The sequence below is a fragment of the Theropithecus gelada genome, chromosome 3 (assembly GCF_003255815.1).
Source record: "Theropithecus gelada isolate Dixy chromosome 3, Tgel_1.0, whole genome shotgun sequence".
In the NCBI taxonomy this organism is placed as follows: Eukaryota; Metazoa; Chordata; class Mammalia; order Primates; family Cercopithecidae; genus Theropithecus; species Theropithecus gelada.
Window position 1 is genome coordinate 163,139,714 of NC_037670.1, and position 12,039 is coordinate 163,151,752.

At 44.0% G+C, this 12,039-nt stretch overlaps 1 protein-coding gene across 1 annotated transcript in view; it reads right to left on the reverse strand.

The window, feature by feature from the left end:
* The window catches only part of SVOPL (SVOP like), an 80,641-nt gene that overhangs the window by 35,019 nt on the left and 33,583 nt on the right, over positions 1–12,039 (reverse strand). The window contains exon 9 of the mRNA XM_025381088.1: positions 1,137–1,210. Coding sequence (XP_025236873.1) covers positions 1,137–1,210 — 74 coding nt within the window. The remainder of the gene's footprint in view (positions 1–1,136; positions 1,211–12,039) is intronic.

Below are 12,039 nucleotides of genomic sequence, written 5' to 3' on the forward strand. Positions count from 1 at the left end.
CTGTCATCCCGGCACTTTGGGAGGTTAAGGCAGGAAGATTGCTTGAGGCCAGGAGTTTCAGACCAGCCTGGGCAACAAAGCAAGACCCATTCTACAAAAGCAAAATAAAATAAATTTTAAAACTTAAAAAATTTTTAAAAACTTAAATAAACTGAGTTGTCTATTTTTTCCTGTTAAAAAAAATTATATGTCTAATATATAGCATATTTTATATATGTGTGTGTGTGCGCGCACGTGTGTGTATATATATATATATAATTTGCTGGAAATATACATTGCAAATTTCTTCTTCCCATGGATGGCTTACCTTTCAGGCTCTTCATGATTTTTTTTTTTTTTTTTTTGAGGCAAAGTTTCATTCTGTCACCCAGGCTCGAGTGCAGTGGCACAATCTTGGCTCACTGCAACTTCCACCTCCTGGGTTCAAGCGATTCTCTTGCCTCGGCCTCCCAAGTAGCTGGGATTACAGGCACCCACCACCACACCCAGCTAATTTTTTTGCATTTTTAGTGGAAACAGGGTTTCTCCATTTTGGCCAGGCTGGTCTCGAACTCCTGATCTCAGGTGATCTGCCCGTCTCAGTCTCCCAAAGTGCTGGGATTACAGGCGTGAGCTACCACACCCAGCCTTCTTCATGATATCTTGACACTGTTCCTAAGTTCATAATTTAATGTATTAAAACTCATCAATCTTTTCCTTTAGAGTTAGCATGTTTTCATCCTGTTTAGAAAATCTTTGCTTACTCAAGGTCATGCTGCAGAGAAATGAAACACAGAGGGTACCACAAGAGTCTATGCCATTGGACTTGATGATTGGTGACTTCAAAGGACAAGTTTCTGTCATGTGGTGAGGAAAAAGACCAGGCTGCAAAAGTTAGGAAGTGAGCTCATATGCTCATAAGAAAAATTTTTAAATTGGTTGAAGACAATTAGGGATTTTTCCTCTATCTGTCTATGTATCTATTTACTTATTTAGTGGTAGTGGTGTTTGTAGAATGACAAGACATTGCTTGTCTTTGTAATATTTGGAGTTGGTCTTATGTTTTTCTCCCCAGTGGCACTCACATAGATTTACTTAAATAGGCTTCCTCCCAATGCCTCTATTTAAAACTAGTTTTGAAATAATTACACTCTTACCATATGACCCAGATCTGTAACGTGGTCCGTAAATATTTAGCATCCAATAGGTCTGCAAATCTTCCTCTTTTTTCCTGGGGTAATAATGAAAAGAGGGAGACAGAATATACTCAGCAGGTTAAGGATGAACGAAAGTTTCCACTGTTTTCGATCACAGAAGATGAGAATCATATTGGAGCATGGTGGCCTGGGATAACCACTCAGCTCCTATGAGTACAGCTGACACAAACCCAGAGATAATTGCTCTAAACACATCTGTCTCAGCCAGATCTGTCTTTTGGCTTTTTCTTATCACTGACGATTACCAAAGTTCACTGAACTTAAGATCCTAACCTTTTGCTCTTCCTCTGCTCACCAGCACTGGTGCGGGGGTGGGGAGGGTAGGAGGACACATGCAAAGTAACTGTGAAACTGATGAGAGATTCTTCTAAAATTAGCACTAAAAGGAAAACTCTTATATTAAAAAAAGAATATGAGACTTGTTAAGAAAACAACGGCATCAAGTTGAAAAAGGACAGAATGCCTAATTTCTTTTTCTGTCTCTAAGGGGTGTAGTTAGCAAAAGTTCTTGTCCATAGTACCTATTCAATACCTTTGGATAAAAACAAGTAACCTTTGGATAAAAACAAGGGCTGGGTGTGGTGGCTCACGCCTGTAATCCTAGCACTTTGGGAGGCCAAGGCAGGTGGATCACCTGAGGTCGGGAGCTCGAGACCAGCCTGACCAACATAGCAAAAGCCTGTCTCTACTAAAAAGACAAAAATTAGCCGGGCTTGGTGGAACATGCCTGTAAGCCCAGCTACTTGGGAGGCTGAGGCAGGAGAATCGCTTGAACCCAGGAGGCGGAGGTAGCAGAGAGCCGAGATCACGCCATTGCACTCCAGCTTGGGCAACAAGAGTGAAACTCCGTCTCAAAAAAAGAAAAAAAAAAAAAAACAAGGAAGAGTTACCTGATGGCACAGTAATCGATTTTTATGTAAAGCTAGGAATGCTTCAGATGAGGGCACGCCATTGAAAACCAACAGGTCTTTTCTCAGAAAGAGACCTGGGATTACAGGCTCTTTCTAGAGACACCGGGAATGTGGTCCTTGGGTGCCCCAGATTTTGTTATCACAGAAAGTTAGAGTTTGAAGGTAACTTAGAGGCCTTTTGCTCCAATGGTTAATTTTTAATTTTTGTGGGGCACATAGTAGGTATGTCTATTTATGGGGTACATGAGCTGTTTCGATACAGCTCATGAAATAAGCACATCATGGAAAATGGGGTACCCATCCCCTCAAGCATCTATCCTTCAAGTTACAAACAACCCAATTATGTACCTCAAGTTATTCTAAAATGTACAATTATTATTAACTATACTCACTGTTTTGCTATCAAATAGTAAGTCTTATTCTATTTTTTCTGGCACACATTAACCATCCCCACCTCCCCTTATGCTTCCACTACTCTTCCCAATCTGACCAAGGCCCGTTGCACATTCCCGCATCTAGTCTCAGCACACATCTCCTGGGGCCTGCAGTGCCCTCTCCCCTCCCCAAAGGCTTTTTTCCTTTTTTTTTTCTTTGAGGAGTCTCACTCTGTCACCTGGGCTGGAGTGCAGTGGCGTGATCTTGGCTCACTGCAACCTCCGCCTCCCAAGTTCAAGCAATTCTTGTGCTTCGGTTTCCCGAGTAGCTGGGACTACAGGTGTGCACAAAATCGCCCAGCTAATTTTTGTAATTTTAGTAGAGATGGGGTTTTACCACGTTGCCCAGGCTGGTGTTGAACTCCTGACTTCAGGTGATCCACCTGCTTTGGCTTCCCAAAGTGCTTAGATTACAGGCATGAGCCACCACGCCTGGCAGGTTCACTCTCCTTTTAGTGTTGTTTACGTCCCATTTATCCCCGGAAGAGGCTCAGACTGCCATGGCTCAGTCCCTTCTGCTCTGATCACACACACACACCTACATCCCACCTGGTTCTAAGCATCTGGGCTCTGTTATTTATTCCTTCATATGTGATGCTCATTTCATTAACCAGATTGTAAGATTGTGACCAGACCAAAGGCAGGGTCTACTGCCAGTAGCTCTGGGCCTTGCTCAAGAGGTGACTGTGGAGGGCCGGACGCGGTGGTTCACGCCTGTGATCCCAGCACTTTGGGAGGCCAAGACAGGTAGATCACCTGAAGTCAGGGGTTCAAGACCAGCCTGGCCAACATGGTAAAACCCCATCTCTACTAAAAATACAAAAAATTTAGCCAGGTGTGATGGCATGCACCTGTAATCCCAGCTGCTCGGGAGGCTGGGGCAGGAGAATCGCTTGAACACGGGAGGTGGAGGTTGCAGTGAACCAGGATCACGCCACTGCCTTCCAGCCTGGGTGACAAGAGCAAGACTCCATCTCAAAAAAAAACAGATGACTGTGAAGAAGATCACTTAATGGGCATGACGGATGGAGGCCGAAAGCTGAAGGCTTAAGAAAAGTGGAGAGGAGGAGGAAGCGGGGACAGAAGGATGGAAGAGGGAAGGTGAAGAATGGGGGATGGAGAAGGTGGAGGGAGAGGTGAGGTAGGAGAGGAAAAGCAGAGGAAGTAGGATGTGGAGGGAGGAGGCCAGACAGAGGAGCCAGGGGTGGAAAGGAAGAATGGAGAATGTGCAGGGAAGATGGGAGATAGGGGATTGTGGAGGGAGGATGGCGGAGGGAGGAAAAAGGAGGAGGAAAGAGGAGAGATAACTTATTTCTGACCTCAGTGCTCTTCAGTCTTAGAGTTCCAACTACTGCATTCAGTTCACAAAGCACATGCCAAAAACAGTTGTACTCAGCTATCTTATAATCTTACAGCTATCCGTGGTTTTGAGTTAATTATCTCTGCTAAGATTTTTTCTTTTTGCAACTATTTTTATTGTTTACACTATTGACAATCAGAATTTTACAGCCACCTAAAGATTATGTTCCAGTCTCTATAAACCATAATAGCTTCCTTCTTTTAATCATAGTTGCCTAGCAACTAGTTCATCCTCCCACCCTGCTTTGCTGGGTAAGAGGTGATTGTCAGTATCTCAGTAGGAAGGAAGAAGGGAGCTGACGCTGTAATAGTAGCTTTCTGAACTCCAAACCCATGAGAGTGTATTTCCAATATTTAAAAATAAACTAGTATGATGGAATCATTCTGAATCCTTTGGAAGAAAATTGGGGTTTCTTGTTTAATATGGTTTGGTTATTTGTCCCCTCCAAGTCTCAAGTTGAACTGTGATCCCCAGTGTCGGGGGTGGAGCCTTATGGGAGGTATTTTGGTCATGGGGGCGGATCCCTCATGAAGGGCTTGGTGCTCTCCCTGCAGGAATGAGTGAGTTCTCACTCTACCGGTTCATGCGACAGCTGGTTTAAAGGAGCCTCGCACCTCTCTTGCTCCCTCTCTCACCATGTAACGTGCCTGCTCCCTGTTCACTTTCTGTCGTGAGTAGAGGCTTCCTGAGGCCTCACCAGAAGCCCTGCAGAGGCTGGTGCCATGCTTATACAGTCTGCAGAACCATGAGCCAAATAAACCTCTTTTAACAGTCACCCAGTCTCAGGTATTCCTTTATAGCAATGCAAAACAAACAGACACACTGCTCCAGGATTATAATAGGTTTTGAGATACATATAATAACGGGGGCAACACTCCACAGAAGCAAGTGAGAATACCTTACCAAAATACAATGATGAATATGGGGAAGATTTGGCATACTGAATGCTCATGCTATTTGCATTACTATAGAGCACACACCACCTCACTCTTAAAATGCAGGCCAGATGGTAGTGGGATTCAAGACTTTTGTCATCAGTGATGTCCTCGGCAACCAATCAGGAACACCCAGGGCAGCCCACCTCTTGCCTGTGTGTAGGACACTCGGACATCACTTGTCCCATGGTGGCTACAGGATCCTGAGAATGCAAAGATTCAGGGCGTGGGTAGCACTGCTGGTATGGACCCATCTCAGACACAGAGCATGAGCTGAGGGCAGAAGCGCCTTTCCCATGGTCCTGCCTGCCCCAGCAAGGTTGTGCACCAGCAGCTTTTCTCTGTGCCTCCTGGTCTCCCTGTCATGCATTCATTCCCTGCCTTGGCGTTGATGCCATCTCATTCTACCAGATGTCTAGTATCCTTGGATCCTGTCCTTCCTCATCCTATCAAAATCTGGGGGTCTGGTGCGGTGGCTCATACCTATTATCCCAGCACTTTGGGAGGCAGAGATGAGAGGACTGCTTGAGGCCAGGATTTGAGACCAGCCTAAGCAACATAGCAAGACCTCATCTCTATTAAAAAATAAGAAAATTAAAGCCAGGCACGGTAGCTCATGTCTGTAATTCCAGCACTTTGGGAGGCCAAGGTGGGAGGATCAGTTGGGGCCAGAAATTTAAGACCAGCCTGGGCCAGTGAGACCCTTTTGCAACAAAATAATTAAAAAAAAAAAAAAAAAAATTAGCCAGGTGTGGTGGTGTGCACCTATAGTCCCAGCTATTCAGGAGGCAGAGGCAAGAGGATCACTTGAGCTCAGCAGGTTGAGGCTGCAATGCGCCAAGGTCACGCCACTGCACTCCAGCTTGGATGACAGAACAAGACCCTGTCTTTTAAAAAAACAAGTAAATAAAAATGAAAAAATTAGCCAGAGGCATGGTGGCACTTTGGGAGGCCAAGGCAGGTGGATCACCTGAGGTCGGGAGTTTGAGACCAGCCTAACCAACATGGAGAAACCCCGTCTCTACTAAAAATACAAAATTAGACGGGTGTGGTGGCGCATGCCTGTAATCCCAGCTACTTGGGAGGCTGAGGCAGGAGAATCACTTGAACCCAGGAAGCACTGGTTGCAGTGAGCCAAGATTGCACCATTGCACTCCGGCCTGGACGAAAAGAGCAAAACCATCTCAGAAAAAAAAAAAAAAAAGTTAATGTGGTAAATTTTTTGTTATGTATATTTTGCCACAATGAAAAGACTCAAAAGGGGAAAACAAAGCTGGTTGGAGGAGGAAAATGAGGAGTTCTGCTTTATTTTACTTTTCTTTTGCTTTTTGAATAGAGGTGGGGGTAGGGTTGCACCATATTGCCCAGACTGGTCTCGAACTTCTGGCCTCAAGCAATCCTCCTGACCCAGCCTCCCAAAGGAATGGGATTACAGGTGTGAACCACCACGCCCGGCCAGGAGTTTTGTTTTAAACTTGATAAATATGAGATTTATACGCTTGTCAACTCCAAGAATAAAAGTCCTATGGAGAGAGAAAGGTAGGGAGCTGGATGTACGCAGGAACCAGGGATGAACACATGGAGATGGTGAAGTCTTGCAGTTAGTTTAGGTCACATGCATACCCAAATGTGTCCGATACTTATGTTAAAAATGCTTCTTGCTATTCTCCAGGGAAATGGCTTCTTCAACCAATTCACAAGGAATTCTATCAAAATGGATGCCATTTAGCAATCAAGAAATTGGCAACTGCTGTTAAGAGAGTTATAAAGCTATAAAAATATTTCAGAGAACCACCACAAAAGTGAGCCATACAACACAGAAAATAAAAGTGATGAATCTGATAGAAAAAAATTTTTATTTTTTGAAACAGAGTCTCACTCTGTCACCAGGGCTGGAGTGCAGTGGTGCGATCTCAGCTCACTGCAACCTCCACCTCCCAGATGCAAGCGATTCTCCTGCCTCAGCCTCCTGAGTAGCTGGGAGTAGCTGAGACTACAGGCACGCACCACTACGCCCAGCTAATTTTTTGTATTTTTAGTAGAAATGGGGTTTCATCATGTTGGCTAGGCTGGTCTCAAACTCCTGACCTCGTGATTTGCCCTCCTTGGCCTCCCAAAGTGCTGGGATTACAGGCGTGAGCCACCGTGCCTGGCCGAAAAATAATTTTTAAAATTTCATCTATAAAATAATTTTTTAAAACAAAGTGGATAGGAATACATTTCTATAAGCAATGTGCAGTACTGACATTAGTTATAAAATGTTGCTGAGAAAAATAAAAAGAAATAAATGGGGAAATACACTTACAGCAGGACAAGAATACTCAGTATTATAAAGATACTGATTCTCACTACATTATTAGCCTATAATGTCAACAAAATCTCAAGCTCTCATAGGATTTATTTATTTATTTATTTATGAGACACAGTTTCATGGTGTTGCCCAGGCGGGAGTGCAGTGGCGTAATCTCGGCTCACTGCAACCTCTACCTCCCGGGTTCAAGCGATTCTTGTGCCTCAGCCTCTCAAGTAGCTGGGATTACAGGCATCTGCTACCAAGCCTGGCTAGTTTTTGTATTTTTAGTAAAGACAGGGTTTCATCATGTTGGCCAGGCTGGTCTCGAACTCTTGGCCTCAGGTGACCCACCCGCCTCAGCCTCCCAAAGTACTGGGATTACAGGTGTGAGCCACCACACCCAGCCAGATTTAATTTAATTTAATTAATTAATTTATTTATTTATTTATTTTTGAGACGGAGTCTCGCTCTGTCGCCCAGGCTGGAGTGCAGTGGCCAGATCCCAGCTCACTGCAAGCTCCGCCTCCTGGGTTTATGCCATTCTCCTGCCTCAGCCTCCAGAGTAGCTGGGACTACAGGCGGCCGCCACCTCACCCGGCTAGTTTTTTGTATTTTTTTAGTAGAGACGGGGTTTCACTGTGTTAGCCAGGATGGTGTCAATCTCCTCGTGATCTGCCCGTCTCGGCCTCCCAAAGTGCTGGGATTACAGGCTTGAGCCACCACGCCCAGCCTATTTAATTTAATTTAATTTATTTATTTATTTTGAGGGGAAGGTGGGAGTAGATCTTAATAAAGTGGCTCCAAAATTTTTCTAGAAAAATAGGCCTGAAAAAATACTGAAAAAGATGTTTGACCAGGGGAATTGACCCTATCAGAAATGAAATAAAATACTATAATTAAAACATCATCATATCAGACCTGTCTATCCTTTCCTCAACAACTTGAAATGCTCTTTATCGTATAATAAATCCCCACATATACTTGAATCTACAAATCTATTATTAGAACAGATTATTCAAAAACAGATTCAAATATATAATGAATGGATTATTCAAAAAATACACATCATGGGCTGGGCGTGGTGGTGGAAGTTGAGGTGGGTGTATCACTTGAAGCCAGGAATTTGAGACGAGCCTGGCCAACATGGTGAAACCCCATCTCTACTAAAAATACAAAAATTAGGTGTGGTGATGCACACCTGTAATCCCAGGTACTCGGGAGGCTGAAGCATGAGAAACACTTGAACTCAGGAGGCAGAGGTTGCAGTGAGCTGAGATCACTCTACTGCACACCAGCCCAGGTGACAAAGCGAGACTCCATCTCAAATATATATATAAATATATGTATATGTATATGTGTGTGTATATATATGTGTATGTGTGTGTGTGTATATAATATATACGTATATATATACACACATACACACCCCCCAGAGCAACTGGTTAGTCATGTGGATATAACAAAGCTAAATCTGTACCATGTTTCTTGTACCCAATTAAACCCACAGAGATCTAACATTTCAATATTAAGAATAAAACCAAATCAGCTGGACGCAGTGGCTGAAGCCTGTAATTCCAGCACTTTGGGAGGCCAAGGCAGGCAGATCACTTGAGGTCAGGAGTTCGAGGCCAACCTGGCCAACATGGTGAGATGGTATCTCTACTAAAACTACAAAAACTAGCCAGGCGTGGTGGCGGACACCTGTAATCCCAGCTACTCGGGAGGCTGAGGCAGGAGAATCACTTGAACCCGGGAGGTGGAGGTTGCAGTGAGTTGAGACTGCGCCACTGCACTCCAGCCTGGGTGAGAGAGCAAGCTTCCATCTCAAAAAATAAAACATAAAATAAACAAAAAATAAAACAAATTGGCTGGGTGTTGTGGCTCACACCTGTAATCCCAGCACTTTGCGAGGCCAATGCAGGTGGATTACTTGAGGTCAGGAATTCGAGACCAGCCTGGCCATCATGGTGAAACCCCATCTCTACTAAAATACAAAAATTAGGTGGGCGTGGTGGCGCATGCCTGTAATCCCAGCTACTTGAGGGGCTAAAGCAGGAGAATCGCTTGGACCCAGGAAGGGAAGGTTTCAGTGAGCCGAGATGGCGCCGCTGTGCTCTAGCCTGGGCAGCAGAGTGAGACTCCACCTCAAAAAAATAAAAATAAAAATAAAAAAGAATAAAACCGAATTAACACCACAGAAAGGAGATGCAAAAAACTCCTTAGGAATAAAAACTGCAAAAATCAATAAAAATGTTAATAAATCTAAATAAATACTGGCTCCAAAATCATGACAATTTAGAAAAACTTATGAACAAAGTGTAACTGAAATCCTGGGCAAACAAGATTTGGAAAACGGTAATTGGCAAGATTATATTTAATGTCCTTGTATTGTCTAGCTTGGGAGGTCAAGATTGCAGTGAACTATGATTGCACCACCGCACTCCCACCTGGGTAACAGAGTGAGACCCCATCACAAAAAATAGCTAAAATAAGAGTTGAAATTACAAAAAAAACAAAATAAACTTCAGTTCAGTTTAAAGAAAAAAAAAAGAATTTAAGGTCCAAAGCCATATAAATGAGACAGGAGAAAGAAAAAAACTAGTTACCAGATAAAGGTAGCAAATAATATTAAATATTGTAAAGGAGTGTTTTCAATAGTTAAGGGCTACCTCTAGAATAAACGAAAGTACATTAATTCCAAGTCAATAAAAGGAAGTACAGGGGAGGGAAAGGCAAACTCAATCTAACAGAAGTTAGTCAAGGAGAAAAGGAAAGACATGATTCAGAAGAAAAAAATATTTTCCTGAAACTGTGCACACACATAAGAAATACAAAATAAATAACAGGCCAGGCACAGTGGCTCACACCTGTAATCCCAGCACTTTGGGAAGCTGAGGCAGGTGGATCACCTGAGGTCAGGGGTTCAAGACCAGCCTGGCCAAAATGGCAAAACCCCACCTCTACTAAAAAAATACAAAAATTAACTGCACATGGTGGCACATGCCTGTAGTCCCAGCTACTTGGGGGTCTGAGGCAGGAGAATTGCTTGAACCAGGGAGGTGGAGGTTGCAGTGAGCTGAGACCCCATCACTGCACTCCAGCCCGGGCAACAGAGCAAGATTCTGTCTCAAAAAATATATAAATAAATAAAAATAAATGACAGAAGCCCAAATATGCCAGGAGAGGTAAGTGGGTTCAACTCATTATCAAAAGACAGAATATCGACTGGGTGCAGTGGTTCATGCCTGTAATCCCAGCACTTTGGGAGGCTAAGGTGGGTGGATCACGTGAGATCAGGAGTTCAAGACCAGCCTAGCCAACATTGTGAAACCCTGTCTCTATTAAAAAAAAAAAAAGTTGGCCGAGCGTGGTGGCTCAAGCCTGTAATCCCAGCACTTTGGGAGGCCGAGACAGGCGGATCACAAGGTCAGGAGATCGAGACCATCCTGGCTAATATGGTGAAACCCCGTCTCTACTAAAAAATACAAAAAAAAAAAAAACTAGCAGGGCGAGGTGGCAGGCGCCTATAGTCCCAGCTACTCGGGAGGCTGAGGCAGGAGAATGGTGTAAATCCGGGAGGCGGAGCTTGCAGTGAGCTGAGATCCGGCCACTGCACTCCAGCCTGGGCGACAGAGGGAGACTCCTTCTCAAAAATAAAAATAAAAAAAGAGAGAAAGAAAAAAAGAAAAGAAAGGAAAAGAAAGGGGAAAAAAATCAACTATAGCTTTACAAGAGATACTTTTTTTGAGACAGGGTCTCGCTCTGTTGTCCAGGCTACTAAAATACAGGGTCCAGGACAGCAGTGCGATCATAGCTCACTACAGCCTTGACATCCAGGACTCTAGCCTCCATAGCTCACTGCAGCCTCGACCTCCCGGGCTCAGGCAATCCTCCTGCCTCAACCTCTGAAGTAGTTAGCTGGGACTACAGGTGTACACCACTATGTCTGGCCTTTGTTTTTTTTTGCAGGGGGTGGGGCGCGTAAAGAGGGGTCTTGTTTTAATGCCCAGGCTGGTCTCAAAATCTTGGCCTCAAGTGATCTTTTCATCTCACCCTCCCAAAGTGCTGGGATTACAGGCATGAGCTATCTCACACCCGGACTCAAGAAATACATTTAAAGCAAAGCAGTATAGAAAGGTTAAAAATAAAGAGTTGAAAAAATGCACATGGAAAATACTAGCCAAAGCTACTTTCAATATGTTAACATGAGAGAAAATAGAATTTGAGGCCCTTCATTCTCAAAGACAATGATTTTTTTAAAAATTTGTATTTATTTATTTTTGAGATAGAGTTTCACTCTTGTTGCCCCAACTGGAGTGCAGTGGCGCGATCTCAGCTCATCGCAATCACCGCCTCCCAGGTTCAAGCAATTCTCCTGCCTCAGCCTCCCAAGTAGCTAGGATTACAGGCATGTGCCACCATGCCCAGCTAATTTTGAATTTTTAGTAGAGTCAGGGTTTCTCCATGTTGGTCAGGCTGGTCTCAAACTCCCGACCTCAGGTGATCCACCTGCCTCGGACTCCCAAAGTGCTGGGATTACAGGCACGAACCACTGCACCCAGCCTGTTTAAAATTTTTAAACAGTTTAAGGCAGCCACAAAAAAGAATGAAATTATGTCCTTTACAGCAACATGGATGCAGCTGGAGTCCATTATCCTAAGAAAATTAATGCAGTAACAGAAAGCCAAATACCCTATGTTCTCACTTTTAAGTGGGAGCTCAACACTGGGTACTCATGGACATAAAGAGGACAGCAATAGACACTGCGGACTACTAAAGTGGGGAGGGAAAGGGCAAGGGCTGAAAATCTAACTAGTGGGTACTATGCTCACTGCCTGGATGACAGGTTCAATGATACCCTAAACCTCAGCATCAGGGAATAGACCCAGGTAACAAACCCGCACACACAC